Source organism: Vitis vinifera, chromosome 17, assembly GCF_030704535.1.
Source record: "Vitis vinifera cultivar Pinot Noir 40024 chromosome 17, ASM3070453v1".
NCBI lineage: Eukaryota > Viridiplantae > Streptophyta > Magnoliopsida > Vitales > Vitaceae > Vitis > Vitis vinifera.
Window position 1 is genome coordinate 12,462,786 of NC_081821.1, and position 19,939 is coordinate 12,482,724.

Genomic DNA, 19,939 nt, shown 5'->3' on the forward strand with positions numbered 1-19,939 from the left:
ATTTCCACTGATGCTCCCCTCCTCATCCACAGTCGCCTGGGCCACCCTAGTCTATCCAAGTTCCAGAAAATGGTCTCTCGTTTTTCATCTTTGTCGTCGCTTGCGTGTGAGTCCTGTCAGCTTGGGAAACATACTTGTGTCTAGTTCCCAAAGCGTTTGAATAATAGGGCAAAGTCTCCTTTTGAACTTGTCCACACTGATGTTTGGGGTCCCTGTCGGACCGCGTTTACTTTAGGATTTCAGTATTTTGTCACTTTCATTGATGACTATTCTCGATGTACTTGGTTATTTTTAATGAAAAATCAAGCTGAGATATTCTCTATTTTCCAGAAATTTTATACTGAAATCCAAACCCAATTCAATATTTCTATTCGTGTGTTACGCAGTGACAATGTCAGGGAATATTTTTATGCACCATTTACTTCATTTATGTCCCAACATGAGATCCTTCATCAATCTTCTTGTGCTTATACTCCTCAACAAAATGGGGTAGCTGAACGTCAGAATCGACATCTTGTTGAGACAACTCGTACTTTCCTTCTCCATAGTAATGTTCCTTTTCGTTTTTGAGGGGACATTGTTCTTACAGCATGTTATTTGATTAATCATATGCCCTCATCTGTATTACATGATCAAATTCCTCATTCCCTTCTTTTCCCTGACCAACCACTTTATTTCCTTCCTCCTCGTGTTTTTTGTTGTACTTGCTTTGTTCATATTCTCACTCCTGGACAGGACAAACTTTCTACCAAAGCCACAAAATGCATATTCTTGGGATACTCCAGACTTCAAAAGGGTTATCGTTGTTATTCCTCTGAGACTCATCGCTACTTTCTCTCCGCTGATGTCACCTTCTTTGAGGACTCACCATTCTTCTCCACCTCTAAGTCTCTTCTTGTTTCTGAAGTCTTACCCCTTCCCATTATCTCCCCACCTGATGCAGTGCCTTCTTGCCCACTTAAGGTTTATCATTGCCGTCATCATGTCGTTGTTTCTCCTTCTTTGGCCGAGGTACCTGCTAACTCACTTCCTATCCCTTTGGCTACTCCTGCCCCGACTCTGCCTCCTTCTGCTGACTTACCCATTGCTCTTCGAAAAGGTAATCAATCTACTCATAATCCTCATCTCATTTACAATTTTTTGAGTTACCATCAATTATCTTCACCTTATTCTGCATTTGTTTCTGCTATATCTTCTGTTTCTCTTCCCAAGAGCACCCCTGAGGCTCTCTCCCATCCAGGCTGGCGACAGGCAATGGTAGATGAAATGACTGCTTTACACTCCAATGGCACTTGGGATCTTGTTGTTTTACCCTCTAGTAAATCTACAGTTGGTTGTCGCTGGGTCTACACAGTTAAAGTTGGCCCTGATGGTCAGGTTGATCGCCTTAAGGCCCGCTTAGTTGCTAAAGGCTATACTTAGGTTTATAGTTCTGATTATGGTGACACTTTCTCTCCTGTTGCCAAAATAACTTTTGTTCGTCTATTGCTCTCCATGGTTGCTATGCGTTCTTGGCCTCTTTATCAGTTAGATATTAAAAATGCTTTCCTTCATGGGAATCTTGCTGAGGAAGTTTATATGGAGCAACCACCTGGTTTAGTTGCTCAGGGGGAGTCTGGTTTAGTGTGCAGGTTACGCCGTTCTCTATATGGCTTGAAATAATCTCCTCGAGCATGGGTTAGCCGTTTTAGTTTTGTTATTCAGGAGTTTGGCATGTTCCGCAGTACAGCAGACCATTCCGTTTTCTATCATCATAACTCTTCGAGGCAGTGTATTTATCTGGTAGTTTATGTGGACGACATCGTCATTACAGGCAATGATCAGAATGGTATTCAGAAACTAAAGCAACACCTTTTCACCCACTTTCAGACTAAAGACTTGGGGAAACTCAAGTATTTCTTAGGGATTGAGATAGCTCAATCCAGTTCTGGCATGGTTCTTTCCCAAAGGAAGTATGCTTTAGACAACTTGGAAGAAACCGGTATGTTAGACTGTAAACCGGTAGACAGTCCTATGGATCCAAATGTCAAACTTATATCAGGACAGGGGGAGCCTTTAGGAAATCATGGGAGATATCGTCGACTTGAAGGTAAACTGAACTGCCTCACCATTACTCGTCCAAACATTTCTTTTCCTCTAAGTGTTGTTAGTCAATTCCTATAGTCATCATGTGATAGCCATTGGGATGCTGTAATTCGCATTCTTCGATATATCAAAAGCACATCAGGCCAAGGTGTGTTGTACGAGAACAGAGATCATACCCAGGTTGTTGGTTACATAGATGCAGATTGGGCTGGCTCACCCACAGATAGACGTTCCACTTCCGGGTATTGTGTTTTTATTAAAGGTAACCTAATATCCTGGAAGAGTAAGAAACAAGATGGTCAGATCTAGTGTTGAAGCCGAGTATCGAGCTATGGCTCTGGCAACATGTGAACTCATATGGCTGAAACATCTTCTTCGGGAGTTGAGATTTGGAAAGGATGAACAGATGAAGCTCATCTGTGACAATCAAGCCGCTTTGCATATTGCATCCAATCCAGTCTTCCATGAAAGGACCAAACACATTGAAGTTGACTATCACTTCATTAGAGAGAAGATCGCATCAGGATGTATGGCGACTAGTTTTGTCAATTCAAATGATCAACTATCAGATATTTTTACTAAATCTCTCAGAGGTCCTAGAATTAAATACATTTGTAACAAGCTTGGTGCATATAACATATATGCTCCAGCTTGAGGGAGAGTGTTAGATAGTGTACAGTTATTTCAGTTATTTACTTTTCCTTTTTTTTCCTTATTGTATTGTGGGTCCCACTAACATGTATATATATATATATATATATATATATATATATATATATATATATATATCCAAGTCCAATGTGTATTATTAACAGTTTTTTTAATAACAAAAATTAGGGATTCTCCCTTTTCTCTCTTTTCACAACTTGTTTCTATTTCTAATTGTTAGTTCTAATATTACAGCTGGTTTGAATCTCCTAAAATCCAGCTGATTTGAATCTCCTAAAATAAAGGGCTGTGGTCACAAAACCTAGCCTATAAATCTACTTGTATGGAAGAAATAAAAGATATAATAAAAGCAGTCTCCATTTTATGGACTGCCTTTTTTTTCTGCAGTGTTTTTCTTTTATCTTCTTTTGTTTTCTACCCAGTTTCACTAATCAGTTAACTGCAGCTTCCTGTGGTTAATCCCAATCTTGTGCCTCTAAAATTGCTGGTTTCAGGCCTAGAACATCAATCCTCTAGTTGAGAAAAGACATAAGAGTTTATTGATTTTGGCAAGAATTGTATTCTAGGATTTAGGATTTTTTTTCTATAGAGCAAGGATTCAAAACCATCCCAAACCAAGGAGTGTAGTTAAACAAACTATATCCAACCAGACAAACAAAACCAATTAGTGCATAATAACCTAACAAACTACACCATGGATAGCCAAACAATACAAAAATGGGCAATCAATGACATAAATTTCTGAAACATGACTTACATGACCATCAAAATCTCCTAGTTTTGTAAACATTCACAGAATTGGTCAACAAAGTAAAAAGCTTGGTAACAAAAGGCCAAGTAAGAAAACAACCTTTTTTGTATCATACAAGTACAGAACAATGAACTACAACATTATAATCCTCGTGCAAATGAACTGGGAAGGGAGCAAAATTTTCAAAAACAATCAGAAAAATACCTGGAAAGATTTTCTGAAGATAGAAAAGAGTAGATATCCCATCCTCATTTTCTGACCGCAGATCGGTTGAACTATATAGTACAGTCTCACTGTAGTATGGGGTGAAGACACTATTCCCAAACAAAACAAGGAAAATAAATTAGAAAACTATAAAAAATGGTCAGAGAAAACTGAAAGGAAGTCACTCCCTCAGACATAATGATTCGTATCTACCTGAATGGCATCATTTCACAAACTGGCTTTGCTGAAGGCATATCCATAAACAATGAATTTGTAAAAAATTGTAACCGCCTCTGTGCTTCTAGATTCTTTGGAATATTAGCTGCAGAATCTTTCACAGTGAGAAATAGGTGCAACCGCTTCACCTGCTCCTTCTGCCAATATGGTAAAGAATTGAGAAGAAAAAAACATAGGTAAAATTTAAAAATAATATAATCAGCGCTAAAAGTTTTGGAGATACTTACAATTTCAGGATCTTTAGGCCATTCTATCCTAGAAAACAGACGCCCCTCATTTCTAGCTCTTGCCAATATATTCCATGTATCAAGCTGCTCCCTGGAGGATTAAAGAATAAAAAGAGAGTTCAAATTTAAAATTACTCCTTATGATATCTGCACATCATTATGTATAGCCAACTGTATACCTTAAATTGGATGTCAGCAGGTCATGTGTAACAACATCATATATTTCACGCACAGATTTTGCAGCACCTATTGCACGGTCAGGAGTTTCATTCCTAATCTGACAAGGTTTTTTTGTCAGTATAAATATAAAAGATCGTAAGTGCAGAAGAACAAAGTAATCATGACTATGGGATATCTACAAGCAAAAAATCAACAACTCCACAGATAATCATTTCAACTGGCATTGCTAACCTTAAAAATAATGCAATCAATAATCATATATACTAGCAAGAGAAATGGCAGAATTCATTGATAATCACAGACACAGAAAGCTGATGAAGCTGGTTAGGGGAAAAAAAAAATCATTTCACGATCAATACGACAAAAAAAAGAGTTACTTCACGCCCTGTGACAATATCAACAAAACCAAGAAACCTCAGGGAACAAAGTTGGCTCTTGTGTTGTAATAGGAACAATGTTCAACAAGTTGGATTATGCTGTGTAGCCACAAAACAATTACCAGAAGTCCAGTCAATGCCGTCAATCTTTGTAATACCATTGGAAGCTTCTGGGGATCTAAGATTGTAAAAAGTGAATCCTCCAATATGCTATTATTGATCTCCCGGAAGATCCTTTCAACCCTACCATAAAGAATAATATTGAACAAAGTAAAAAATTCAAGAATCACATGTACAACCTCTATCATATGAAACAGGTAAAAACCTAGCAGGCTGGCCCCAAGTAGTTAAGAACTAAAGATTTATAAAACCTACTAAGAAAATAAATCAACTTCTTGCTTGGGGCATAAAAATTTAAAACAACAATACATGGCAAACAGGTTCATACCAAAGGCTTCCTTCACCATCAACCAGGGAATGTAAAATTTTTTCAACACTGTAGTAACACTCCTGAACCGCATATGCCATGTATTCATCCCTACGTATTCTACTCCAAAGATCTGCCTGTGAATCTTTACAGTCCAGAGCTAAATCGATTGCCAACAAGATCTGAAAAAACAAAATAGTTCAGAGAAACATATAGAACTGGAGCATACCACTGGAGCCAATACGCAAGCATGCATAACATGCTACATTTTAACATGCTCTACCTTACTGCTTAGAAGAAACAAAGGCCATTGAACTAATCTCAAACTTCCTGTGTTGCTAGGAATAGAAAGCAAGTCCATCTCCCTGGAAGCATAAAAACCATGCAAGGAAATATAGATACCAGTTATAGACCTAAAAAGAGAGCCATGCATAACAGTGAACGAAGAAGCGATTCCTTATAGAAAGTGGCATCTTCTCTGATTTACCGGTTACTAATATAATCTTCCTCACGCAAGCTTTTAATGATCTCATTCCAAAATGGAGAAAAAATGGCTGCATGTGTCTTGTTCATATCCTGAGAAACCTGCATGGATAAAACAAATATCTATCAAAGAAAAAGATTAAACAAGATTCATCAACAAAACAGAAAAATCACAATTTTAAAAAAACTCTAGAACCTGAGGATAAATACACCAAGATCCAATTTATGGCATTGTAAATGCTCAAAATGGCATATCCTCTGGCATGTGCATGTGTTGAAAAAGTATTACATGTACAAGCAGATACATGTAGAAACACACACTCACACACACAACCATGATCAATCTGAGTTTGATGCAAAACAATGCTGCTCATATACCATTAATAACTTCATTTGAAACCAGTACTTTCCCAAGCAAGTTAGTGCATTAGGTAACTCTCAAAGCATCTCATGCATGAAAAAAAATATATTAATGGATATCACTGGCCATCTAATTCTACCATAAAATCTATTTCAATAGAAAAATAAAATAAAACACTAATTTGGATTTCTTTTTGATGTGACAGCTCTCAACCTCTGATCAACTTAATTTTAGCATGCATGATGTGCAAGGGAGGCACATGTAATCCAATAGTGAACTTTATGAAAAATGGAGGAGAGATAATGTGGGTAAAAGATACACCTAATGTGCAACTTCTCTTCTTATTTAACCATACTGTTGACAACATGCCCCTACCCTGGCACCATACATCCCAAATATCAAGTCGATTCAATACATGGAGCCATCCACTTCATAAACTCACAATTCTTTGTACCAAATGTTAACTAAACCTTCATTTAACACTATATTGATGGGCAACAGTTCTCCCATCACCTTGATGTTTGGAAAGCATGACTGAGCATGACAGGAAGATCTTATCCAATGGCAGACTTGGCAAAATGTCAAACCCTTAAAAACTAATTGCCAGATATACAAGCATTCGTTCTACAACAGCTGTAAAATTTCATCCTAACCACAGATGCATTGAACAAAGACATGCTGTAAAGGTCAGATATAACCACATTAACAGTATGAAAAGTGTACTACAAACATCCATAGAAAATCAACAATTTACTTTAAGTAATAGTTTGGCAATATTCTGATTCCAATAAAATTTACTATTATAACAGTTTGGTAAATTTCTGTTTACATAACTAGTATCAAATTCTATTAATGAAAGTTCGAAGTCCCCATAATGGCTTTTAGTTGTAAGAGGAATAACTGACTTGAAATTTAAGTTATAGTTGTAGAGTGAACAAATATACCAAGAAGAACACATATCTTAAATGCATTTAGCATTTTCTATTTTATGATAATCGATTCTATAAGAAAGTTTCCAGCATCTTTTTCACTTTTTTTTATGACTAGAATTCCAACTGAACCTCATAGAATCGATTAAGCACAAAAGCACTCAGACAAGATTTACTAACAATAGAATACAATATCAGTTGCGTAAAACAGGGCCACCAAAATAATCTACTAATTGGAGTACATTAAACATATTAACTACCTGAGCTGATTGTGTATTAAAAGGCATCCTGCAAGAGCAAATTAACGGAATATGTTATCCACCCAAAGATAATGGAGCAAAACAATATCATATAATCTCTAAAAGAAGTATGTCATACACTGTTTTACCAAATCAAATAATTCCTAACAGGATCAAGCTCTAAGAAATCATTAGATCAGAATCGTTAACATTAGAGGGTTATTTTAGTCAACAACAAACTTATCCCCAACCTAAACCAACTTCTTATTAATCACCATTGACTCCCAATTTTAGTATATAATCATGTTTTCAAGATTGTTTAGAGTTAAAATGATTGATCGAGCATGTACAATCTCATAGAAAACATGAACTTCATACAACGGCCATTATGCAGTTCATCAACCTTCTCCAAATTCATATAAGATGTCATGTAAAACAGAAAATTTTGTGCAAAGAGCGAAACAAAAGACACCAAATCCGGTAACAGTTCTCGGATTTTAACTAAGCAAAACCTCAAATACCAAATTCATGAGATTGGGTAAATTAAGCCTTTTTCTCTATGTTGCTTGATCTAGGCCAGTTGCTACATGCTACACTGGACAAAGTTATAGACCAGATGGCATAAAAAATTCTTGCTTATCTGAGTTCCCTCTCGACCAGATTCTTTTTCATGCCAGAGAAATAAGAAAAGGAAAGCTTTCAAATTCGGAAGTAAAAATATGGGAAAGAGAAACTGAGGGTACATGCGTAAATTGCTCATCAGTAAATAGTAAAACAAGGATCACCTTTTCATCATAGGAGACACAAGGTTATTGACAAAGGCTGCTGGAAAGCTTTCAAAACGTTTATGCACCATTTCAATTGAACGTATCTGCCACAAATAAACACGATCAACACAGGTAAGAACTAAGGTTACAGGAGAACATGCACTTGAACATCACATACAGAATTGAAAAAGAAACAAGGAATAAAAAATTATATCTGGGACTCTTAAGGAGCACATCAATACCTCGCCTAACCGAGCACGTGCACCCTTAACACCACCAACAATTGCAGATAAGATAGTGTACCATATAAGAATGTCCATGAGATAGATCTGGAGAACAATTTTATTAAAAAAAAATGAAAGTAAGAAGGAAAATAACAAAGTTGATATACAATGTGAATGCCAAATAACAACTTCACCACCAGGTTTTAGATCTCAATCAAAACACCAACTCAAATTAGGCCTAAACTAAAACAAGTAAAAATGTAGGCATCTCAGTCGGAGCATTTTAATTTTGATATGTACTTTTTTTCAATGAGGAACAGCACAATCATTGCATTATCTAATAGTGTTTATGAGTTTCATCTGGATTTACATGTTTCAGCCAAATTTGATGGGTTAAAACAATTCTTAGGGTGTATTTTTTATATGACATAACTATTCTCTTAGCAAGCTAACACTGAAGTTCTTACAAGGTTCGTGATGCTGAGGAAAAATTAAAATACTCACAGCAATAACAGGAGCCCATATGCTAGCTAATGTCAACAAATTATTATTGTCTGCCAAAAATATCAAAAGCATGAGTCAGAAAAAATAGATAAATAAATAAAAATCAGTAAAAATCTTTAAACTTATACGATGGCCTTATTTGGTTTTTTGACGATAGTATTAAAGAAAATTCCTTTAAGACTTTAAGGCTTTTTTTTTTTTTGATCAGAAACGAAGAGAAATATATTAATAGAAGGAAAGATACAGGAGAAAGAAAAGAAAAAAGAAACAAAAGAAAACACTAGAAGGATGAGAGGTCCTTCCTACACAATCTGAACAACAGAAAAAACACCCAACAATAGCTAAAAACAAAGAGAAACCCCCACTAACTCAAACTCTTGAAGCGCAAACCTCTCTCCAGTTGAGTTGTAACACATTTAGAGGAACTCCTCTAAAAGCTGCAGAACAAGAAGCCCAAAGAGTGGAGTAGAACAAAATCAAATCCCATAATGTCTCTTCCGATCTCCCCTTATCCTCAAAAATCCTATTGTTTCGCTCTTGCCACACCATCCAAACCAAAGTAAGGCAAGCAACTTGCCAAAGAGTCTTGCCTCTTAAAGAGTTCCCCAAGCCTTTAAAAGCAATAACCAACATATCCTCAAAACTCCTTGGAGGGACCCAATCCAACCCAGCTAGCTTGAACAACTTGTTCCAGAGTCCAATGGTAACAGGACAATGAAGAAAAAGGTGATCAATCGACTCTCCATTTCCTTTGCAAAGAATGCACCATTGAGGACAGAGGGACTTGTAGGGTCTTCTCAATTGCAACTTATCAATTGGTGTTCACCTTCCCATGAGCTACTATCCAAGCGAGGGCCTTAACCTTTGAAGGGACTTTTGAACTCCACAAAAACTTGGCCGGAAGGAACAAAATAGGATTAGAGACTTTTGACAAGGCCAAGAAAAAAGATTTCACTGAAAACAAGCCTGATGAAGACAAAGACCACGCTCTAGAATCTGCCAGAGAAGGAGAGAAATGCACTGAACTGAGGGAGGACATTAATCTCTGAAGGAAATCAATTTCTGAATCGGTAAGATTGCGACGAAAATTTAAATTCCAAGCCAATGGAAAGGAATTGCCAAGGACATTTGAAACAGTGAGGTTTTTCACAAAAATAACTCTATAAAGATCAGCAAATTGCGAGCACAAAGATTGGTTACCCCACCAAAGATCTTCCCAGAAACGAATTCTCTCCCCATTGCCCACCACTAGGCGAACAAAAGGGGAAAATTCCTGGAAAACTTGAGCAATAGCCTTCCAAGGACATCTGTGTGACCATCTAACCACCATGTTGGCGTCCCATCCATTAGGATGTGTCCCATATATACTCACTATAACCTTATGCCAAAGACCACTCCTTTCTCTAGGGAACCTCCAAAGCCATTTCCCTAAGAGAGCAATATTTCTCAAAGAAATCTTCCCAAAACCCAAACCTCCCAACTCCTTTGGTCTGCTAACAACCTCCCATCTAACAAGATGATCTTTTTTCTCTTCCCCTGCCCCAGACCATAGAAAATTCCTTTGCATCTTCTCAATCTTTGAAGCAATTGAAGCTGGGATTTTAAAGAGGGAGATGAAGTAACTAGGGATGTGAGACAAACAAGACTGAATTAACGTAATCCTACCTCCCAAAGACAAATAGGTCTTTTTCCAACCATCCAATCTTCTCGAAATTCTCTCAACCACCAGGTCCCAAAAGCCTATTGTCTTTGGGTTCCCTCCCAAAGGAAGACCTAAATAAGATAAAGGCCACTCAGACACTCTACAATCAAAAACCGAGGCCAGACTAGACAATAGCTCCTGCTTAGTGTTAATACCTGAAATGGTGCTTTTCTCTAAGTTTATTTTTAAACTAGAAACTTGCCCGAAAACCAAAAGAATAATCTTGAGGTTTTGAAGATGTTCCAGAGAGGCTTTAGAGAAAAAGATAGTGTCATCTGCAAACTGTAACAAAGACACTCTTGTCCTATCCCTCCCCACAGAAAAACCCTCAGTAAGCCCAGTTTCCTCTGCTCTGAACAACACCCTACTTAGAACATCTGCCACTAAAGTAAAAAGGAAAGGAGAGAGAGGGTCTCCTTGTCTCAAACCTCTAGAAGCCTTAACCCAACCCTTTGCATTCCCATTAACTAGGATTGCAAAACTAGAAGAAGACAAACAACCCCTTATCCACGTTCTCCATTTCTGGCTGAACCTCTTCCTTTGAAGCACATGATCTAAGAAGCCCCAATCCACATGATCATAGGCCTTCTCAAAATCGATTTTGAAAACAATTCCTTCCTCCCTTGACCTTCTTTTCTCATCCACCACTTCATTGGCTATCAACACAGCATCTAGAATGTGTCTCCCTTCAACAAAGGCTCCTTGAGAACCAGAGATTGTTTCATGAAGAACTTTGCGTAAACGCCCTGATAAGACCTTAGCAATTATCTTATACAAACTTGTAACCAAGCTAATAGGTCTATAATCTGAGATTTTAAAAGATTGACTTTTCTTAGGCACCAAAGCAATGAAGGTCGCATTTGTACTTTGGTTTATTACCCCATTGGTGTGGAACTCGAGAAACACCCTCATAAGATCCTCTTTTATCACATCCCAACACTCTTGATAAACTGCAATAGTAAAACCATCAGGACCAGGGGCCTTTTCCTCTTTTAGTGGGCCAATGTGCCGGGCCAACACGGCCCACTTAAAAATTGTGTTGGATCGGGTTGACCCATGCAAACCAAATAGGTGGCCCGGCACGGCCCATAAGCCCACGGTTAATCGTGTCGTCCCATGCCATGCCAATCGTGTCGTGTTGGCGGCCCATGGTTCAAGGCCCACTCACTTTGTTAAAATTTTTAATTTATTTTTTTAAGTCATTTTGTCTTAATTTTTTTCATTGAATGAATTTTTTTTGTTACTTTAAAAATCTCTAATTATTAGACTTTTTATTTTTTATATTTATATTTATCGAATTTGTAATTGTAAAATTTGTAGAAATGTTAATTTTTGTTTCTAAAAATAGTAAAAAAAAACACATTTGAATTTGTTTTTTTTTATCAAAATAACGATAAATTTAAAATAATGGAATATAAAAGAAAATGAAATATAAAAAAATAATTCTTTTATTCAATATTTCAACAAATTACATTATTTCAATATAAAAAGGAAAAGGGAAAAAGTAAAAATGATATTTGAAAGGGCCAAGTGGACCAACACAATGGCATGACAGGCCATCTCCTTAGGCCCAGCATAGCCTGCTCATTTGGGTTGTGTAGACTCGGCCCTCTATAATAATTTGGCCATGCCGGCCCAGCCAGACTTTTGGGCATCTAGGGCCATGGGCCAAAATGGGCGGCCCAGACCATTGGACACCTTTATATACAGTTGTGAGTTAATGTATATCATACAATTGTATATTATTTTGTATAGTTGTCTATTATCTGTATAATTGGTTATCCTAAAATAGTCTTCTTTTTCGTATATAAATACCCTTAAGATATAATGAAAAAGCATTCAACAATTTATCAATTTGGTATCAAAGTTAAAGTAGAGAATTCCACTACTGACTAGTTGACTCTTCTTCCATCCTCTTTTTTTTTCACCCTCTTTGTTATCATATGATGTCTGCAAAAATAGATGCGAGTGTTTCTAATAGCAAAAAAGTCATCCATGGTGACCATTCATGAGATTGCCTCTCCAACAATTTCTATTAAGTTAGATGGTGCTAATTAGTGTGTTTGGTTTCAAATTTCGGAGATGCATATTGCTGATAAAAAGAAGAAGGGTTATATAGGAAGGTTACACCCATAGAGGATGACCCAAACTATGATGAATGGGAAGCCTAAGATGCTCTAGTCAAGTCTTGCCTCATCAATTCCATGACTGACAAGCTAATATCACACTTTATGCAGTGTGGAACAGCTAAGGAGGTTTGGGATGCAATCAAGAGGAGCTATCTTGATATCTTTGACTCTTCTCAAGTATATGAACTAATGAAGAAATCTTGTCAATTACACCAAAGTGGTCGCCCCCTTGCAAAATATTACAATAAGTAAAACTCAATATTCATGGAGTTTAGTTATTAAAGGCCCAATGATTTGACCTATGCAACTGATATTGAGAAATAAAGGAAGCGTACTACTAAGGATCAGGTCTATCTATGTTTTGAAACTTTTAATCACGGTTTGGATAAGTTAGCAGTAGTACTTTAGCTAGCTCTCCTGTATGAGGAAGCCTATTCACTGGTCCGTAATGAAGCGCAGAGCAAGTCGCCATGGTAACAGAAGATCACTCTACAGCTTCTGCAATGGCCGTCCATAAGAATAATACATGACCAACATCTTTTGCTCCTTCAACCGAGTCTTCTTCTCGCTTCTGCACTTACTGCAATAGCGCCAAACATACAGTAGATGTTTGCTGGAAGAAGCCTGGTTATCCAGCATGGTACAAGCTTAAGCAAGTTGAAAGGAAGTACAAGAAATCAGCTAAGGATGCCCTTACCTACACTACTCCAGCTTCTACTTCTTAACCACTCTCATTCGCCCTAGAGAGCAAGTGGGAGAGAGCCTCCATAACCAAGATGAACAAATAGGGAGACAACGGGTCTCCTTGTCTCAAACCCCTAGAGCTTTGGAAAAAACCTGAAGAACCATTTATCATAGCAGAGAAACGAGCTGTACAAATACACCATCTAATCTATCCTATCCACTTGGAACCAAACCCCATTTTCTCCATAATTGCAAGTATAAAGCTCCAATTAACATGGTCATAGACCTTTTGATGTCCAACTTACATAAGATTCCTTTCTTTATCTTTAATTCTGGAATTAGTGGCTTCATTCTCTATCAGCATCACATCTAAGATTTGTCTTCCCACCACAAAAGCATGCTGAAAATCTGAAACTAGAGAACCCACCACCTTTTTTAGTCTATTTGCTAGGACCTTAGCCAAGGGCTTGTATAACCCTCCAATCAAGCTAATGGATCTAAAGTCCTTAAGGTCTTCTATCCCTCTTTCTTCGGAACTAATACTAAGAACATAGCATTTAAGCCCTCTCAAAAGACCCCGAGTCATAGAATTCACCAAAAAAACTCATGACCTCATGTTTCACAATATCCCAGCTATATGCCAAAAAGCCAATGAAAAGCCATCTGTGCCCGGGGCCTTGTCAGCATTCAAACCAGATAAAGTTGCAAGGACCTCCTCTTCAAAAAAGGGTAACTCTAATGCTATTGAAACCAATCGTTGCAAGGAGGCGAAAACCAACCCATCTATACTCACCCTCCACTCCCCTGCCTCTGCTAGAATCCTTTAAAAAGTTCTTGTCACCCCTTCTTGATGCTATTCTCCCCAACTAGCAGCTCACCATTTACCCCTAGCTTGGCCATAAAGTTTCTCCTTCTTCGAGCATTGGCCATTTTATGAAAAAATCTTGTATTTCTATCCCCTTCCTTTAGCCACAGCTCTCTTAACTTTTGCCTCCAAGATATTTCCTCCATCTCTGCCCATTTCTTAAACACATCCACCACCCTCATTCTAAACTCGATTTCCTCCACTGTGAAAGCCATTACCTCTCCTTTTCGTCCCACAACCCTAACTGTGTTAGAGCCTCCAATTTCTTGGTGGACACATTTCCAAAAACCTCCTTATTCCAACTTTTAAGGTCCTGCTTCAAGGCTTTATGTTTTGCAGCTAGAATGTAGCTACAGGAACCTTGAACACTGCACCCCTCTCACCAATTCCTGACAAGCTCTTTGAAGCCTTCCACCTTTAACCACATATTTTCAAATCTGAAAGGAGTCTTGCCTTTCCTTATCTCTCCACTATCAACCAAGATTGGCACATGATCTAAGATTGGATTAGGAAGGAAGCTTTGATACAACCCACTGAAATGATTCTCCCAATCATCAGAGACAATAAAACGATCGAGCTTTGAGGTTGACCTATTATTTAATCCTCCACACCAGGTGAACAACCCACCAAATAAAAGGAGATCTTTAAGACACATCTCCTCAATGAACTGTGAAAAGTGTCTCATAGAAGCCAAAAACCTTTGACAGCTCCTCCTTTCCTCCAAGATTCTTACCGCATTGAAGTCCCCTCCCACACACAACGGATCATTCTAAAGACCCTTAATGGCACTCAACTCATCCCAAAAGTCTTCCCTCTCCTCTGTCAAAATAGGGCCATACACCCAAGTGAACATCCATACAAAGTTATCCTCACAATTTTTGAAGTGGCAAGAAACTGAAAAGGCTCCTAACTCCATTTCAATAAGCTCAAAGATACCCCATGCTTGACCCCTAGCCTCCACTACCCCCCAATTCAGACACCTCCCCACACCCAAGCTCTTCACCAGTCTATCATTCATTTGTTGCACCTTTGTTTCTTGAAGGCAAACAAGGTCGGTCGAGTAAGACCGGATCAATGATTTGATGATTCGATGCTTATACCCCTAATGGCACTCAACCTATGTTTGTGTATTAATTCTATTATTCATATCAACCATATCCATTGAGCTTTGAACTCCTTGCTTGTGACTTTTTCATTCTTTCTTGGAGAAGAATTGTTTACGACATTTTTTTATCTCAGTAATGTGCACTGATTCTACATCTTTTTGCTTCAACACAATCTTTATTGCTTACCAAGAATCATACTAAATGGTACCAGAGAATATGCTTTGATTGGGTTAAGTCCTATTAAAAAACTAAAAAACAAAGAGATAACAACAAGATGACAGAAATAGTCTTACTCTTCGAGATCAAATCATGCCATGAGTATGTCAAAGATGGAAGGTCCACAATAATATTGGTCGGTTTGACTAGTGGTCTAATCTGCAAAAACAAATAAAAATTACAAATTAGCAGTAAGTAATATGCCATGGAGCCTGCAACTAAACTGTAAGTCAACTAGAAACCCACTGACAAAAAATTGAACCTCCTAAACTTTAAACAGTGAATAAATATATGGGCCTGACATCTTGCCTGGAGGAAGTAAGCAAATGTAAATTTGCATGCAAATATCACCAGCCAGTAGACCACATACCTGCGGTAGTCAAACACTAAATTCAATGCAATCAAAAACATAGGAAAAAAGTTACCTATCAAAAAAAAAAAAAAAACTAGGTAAAAGTCTCATACTCTATCATCTATTTTTCTAAACCAGATTGTCCAATACCAAAAGTATACCTTTAATTTTGGAATCATGCCAACAACTAAAATCCAGGCCCATTACCCCACAAAATGACACTGTTCATTTTACATTGACCAATACAGGGATGACATGGAAGGGCTTTGGTCAGCATTCAAAACTTGTGAACAAAATTGTGGTGGACCCACACTAACTAAATCAAATGACCTACATTTTTAGGGGGGTTTTGGTCTTTTGCATTTTTTAACATATTTTCTGTTGTCTTATGTGCTCTATTGGCTTCAGAGGACAAGTCGAGGACAGTTGAAGGTGCCCTGCTTTGAACCTGCCCCTGCCATCCCCAAATCTTATCCTCCATTCCCCACCCCTCCCTTCCCCCTTAAACCACCAAAAAGATAAATAAAAGAAATAAATGCATGTATGGACAAATCCAAAAAGGGAATAAAGATCAGGTGATAATAGAATAATATTATACGAACATGACAACATAAGATCCACAGACCAAATTTACCATGGAAAAAGGCAAAAATTAAATAAATTACATAACATCCACAAGCATGACATTAAACCTGAAATAATCACTTGTACTTTCAAAAAGACCACGGCCCACATAGTATCGCTCCTGAAAATCATCTTGCAAACTATTAGTTGAGGATGTAGAAGACACCATCCATCACAACACCATTAGTTCATATAGTCAAAGGTGAGCAGGTTAAAAAAATACCTGATAAATCCACTTGAAAAATCGAAAGAATGCCTGGTCAGACATTTCGGAGAGTGCATGACATGACGGAAATTTAAGTAACATTGCAAGGACTAGGCGCAAAGCAGCATAAACACCCAATACAATAATATAAATCCGGAAATAGAATGAATCTGAGTTTGGATTTTTTCTTTCCTGGAGAAGCTTCCTGCAATTTTGTTTGTGTATATGTGCACATATATTCTAGAATTAGCATGTAAGCATATTTTTAAGTAGCAAGGAATTATTGAATCACATGAAGGCACATTAAAGAAATAAGACTGTAAACTCACAGGTAGACATACGTCACAAATACAGAGCTAAAGCCACACCAGAAAAACCTAATGACTAGCCTTGAAATGGCCATGCCTCTTGCAGTGGCATAAGCCCCAAACATAAGCAGCACATCTAAACAGCCTACACATAAGCAGTAAAGAAACAGAATTAAGCAGAAAAATGCTAAGAAATAGTGGGTCCAAAATTTATAGCAAATTCATCTCAACATGGGGCGGAGAGGTGAAAAAAGAACTTACTCTCTGCGAAGTTCATGATTGCAAATGTTGGTCCAATGCTAAGTATTGTCTTAAAGGTATCCAGGTCAATATTTCCATGATTGAAGGCTATAATTGTCAAAGCCTGCAGTTAGTGAGGAACAAAACGCCAACTTTAGTTTAACAATGAACAATCCATGTTAAACATCAATATTGCAATAGATAGTACTGAATGAATGCATGAGATTACCTGGAACATTAAAGCCAAAAATATCCACAGTCGATGAAAACTCCTATATAAATGAAGAAATGTTCTGTGCTCAACAAAAGTGGTTTTCCCAGTCTGTCAGTTCAAAGGTAAAGTTAAAAAGATAAAAAAAAAAAAAAAATGAAATGAAAGGTAATGGTTAAATGAAAGAAGGAAATACATCAAAAGATACAAGGTATCAGGTGAAAGAGCCAAAGTATGAAGGCAAGATGCACATCCCATATATGCATAATTGACAAAGGAAAATCATTTTCACATTCATTTCCAATAACTCAGACAGGTAATTATTAGGTTATCATTTTTAGATTGCTCAAAGAAATGGCATCTCTAAGCTCACGGATACAAAACAAAAGTGGGGACCCATATTTATAATCAAAAGATTTAACATGCTAATGAAACACAGTTGCAAATGACACCTATAAAAAATTGTATTGTTCTTACTGCCCCTTAAGAAGCAATAGACATTTAATTGCTTAAAAACACATAAGATAATAACATCAGTTTTTAGTTTGATGAAAGAACCCCTTTGGAAAATATGGATGAATAGAAACTACCAAATAACATAGACCAACAAAGTAGTCCTAAAAAGATTTTCTGAGAAACCACATCCTTGACCATTTATTTGTGACTAGCGATTGGGGGTTTGTGATGTTGTCATTCTTGTACCTTTGTTTCTTTTCATACTGGGAGGATTCCTCATCATTCTTTTCCATTTCTCTCCATCAATGAAATTACTTTTGTTTCTTATCCAAACTGGGAGAAAAAAAGAAGATAGAAGGCCTAAATACTTCCCTTTTTTTAATTTTTTGATAGGAAAAATTTGCATAAAAACATATTTCACTAGACCTCAGCATTATTAACAGATAAGGATAAAATGCTGTGCTGAACGCTCATTCCTAATTCATGAGTTCCGAGAGAAAAACTTATAAGTAATGGGGTGGGGAAGCCATGTAGCCTGATTTTCATCAAATAATATCCTAGCCATATACAACTAAAGAATGAATCTATGCATGATCCAACAATAAGAGAGATGAGCACACAACATTGAAAAACACCATTTGATGGCATAAATAATAAATTTCTATAACAAAGAATTCTAAGACATACTATAAAAATAAATAAACAAATAAAATAAAATAAAATAAAAAGTCATAAATTGAAGGACTTTTAAATGGAACATCATAGTTCAAGGACTCTAGGGTAACATTTTTGTCTATATACTTTAATAATGCTCATGTGTAGGACTAACAATAAGCTAGGATGGGTTATGACTGATTTTTTCTTTTCTTTTTTTAATTTTTTTGATAGGTAAGCTAGGATGGGTTATGACTGATACCAAGTACAATGATTACTCTTGGAATTGCTCTAGTGATAACAAATCAAAAACTTCATGCAACTAAGAGAAAAACAAAATCAAGCAATAGAGCAATATAGATCTTTCAACAAACATGATATTACAAAACTTCACAAAGAGCTCCTAATATTTGAAATTAAGCCGTATGACAATCCATGTTGGCCACAACTTATAATCAATGAATCATGCACCAAACATAACCCACGAATGACTAACCAATATACAAAAACATCAACTAAGAAAGGAGTACCAACCCCAGGATGACAAAAAAAACAAATCAAAATCCAACACAAATAGAAATATGGAACCAATCAATGAAAAAAGTGTTCATAATGTACTAAAAGAAAATTTTAGCTGCTTCACAAATCAGAATCTACCAAACAGGCCTCCACCCATGTCCAAACTGGAAACCCAAAACAACCCCCACCCCACAAAAAAAGGAGTTTACTTGTATTTCAACTTAAACTGGTGTTATTAGTGCCAAAGATTGAACAAGCACCCTTCAATGTTCTTTTTATCAACCTCAGAAGCTGGTCAGTATCACAGGGTAAGGATGTGCTAGATGGTTCACAAAAGAAGGAAACTCAGAAGGAAGCATTCTAGATCTAATACAGAAACACACACCACAGAAAAATTTTAATCAGAAATTATCTCCAGAACAAACCCTTTTCCGCCCTTTAGGTTTTAACAGAAATGATGAATCTCTCTTCATAGGCCAGCTCAGCTCCAAGCAAGCAGGGGACCTATATATACATTGCAAATAAGATCACAAAACATATTCTTTAAGTTCTAACTAGATGATAAAATCAGAAAACAATAAACTACAAAAACACAAACCAGAAAAATTCATTGAAGTCATCATAATTCCGCCATGCAGAATGTGCAGCTTTCCCATTATTGTTTCTAGCAGCTTCCTGCAAAATAACAACAAAAACAGAATTAAAATTAACTACTGAAAACACTCAACATGACTCTTGGAAACTTTTTTTTTTTTTTTTGATAGGTAACATGACTCTTAGAAATGTTCACAGTACTGAAGGTGCACAATTATAAATATGGACAACAAAAACACAATTCAGAAATGATTCATTTCTTTCATAAATGATTCCTAAGGTTGACAAATTCTCTGATTGATATATGATAATATTCCTATCGTCAAAATTATGAGGTTTGTCCTGCATGATTTTTATTTAAAGAGAGGGAGAGAGAAAGAGGATGTAGTATCATCCTGCAGGATTTAGAT

The 19,939-nt window shown here is 36.9% G+C and overlaps 1 protein-coding gene across 1 annotated transcript in view; it reads right to left on the reverse strand.

Moving 5' to 3' along the window:
• CALS10 (callose synthase 10) overlaps window positions 1–19,939 on the reverse strand; it is a 118,941-nt gene that overhangs the window by 35,701 nt on the left and 63,301 nt on the right. The window contains exons 11-31 of the mRNA XM_010664751.3: window positions 19,534–19,610; window positions 19,361–19,439; window positions 17,325–17,417; window positions 17,117–17,219; window positions 16,877–17,000; window positions 16,566–16,752; window positions 16,411–16,463; window positions 15,676–15,736; window positions 15,444–15,525; window positions 8,665–8,714; window positions 8,179–8,265; window positions 7,955–8,040; window positions 7,191–7,218; window positions 5,645–5,742; window positions 5,441–5,522; window positions 5,179–5,339; window positions 4,853–4,973; window positions 4,353–4,450; window positions 4,174–4,264; window positions 3,923–4,083; window positions 3,710–3,819 (exon numbers count right to left, since the gene is read on the reverse strand). Coding sequence (XP_010663053.1) covers window positions 3,710–3,819; window positions 3,923–4,083; window positions 4,174–4,264; window positions 4,353–4,450; window positions 4,853–4,973; window positions 5,179–5,339; window positions 5,441–5,522; window positions 5,645–5,742; window positions 7,191–7,218; window positions 7,955–8,040; window positions 8,179–8,265; window positions 8,665–8,714; window positions 15,444–15,525; window positions 15,676–15,736; window positions 16,411–16,463; window positions 16,566–16,752; window positions 16,877–17,000; window positions 17,117–17,219; window positions 17,325–17,417; window positions 19,361–19,439; window positions 19,534–19,610 — 2,032 coding nt within the window. The remainder of the gene's footprint in view (window positions 1–3,709; window positions 3,820–3,922; window positions 4,084–4,173; window positions 4,265–4,352; window positions 4,451–4,852; window positions 4,974–5,178; window positions 5,340–5,440; window positions 5,523–5,644; window positions 5,743–7,190; window positions 7,219–7,954; window positions 8,041–8,178; window positions 8,266–8,664; window positions 8,715–15,443; window positions 15,526–15,675; window positions 15,737–16,410; window positions 16,464–16,565; window positions 16,753–16,876; window positions 17,001–17,116; window positions 17,220–17,324; window positions 17,418–19,360; window positions 19,440–19,533; window positions 19,611–19,939) is intronic.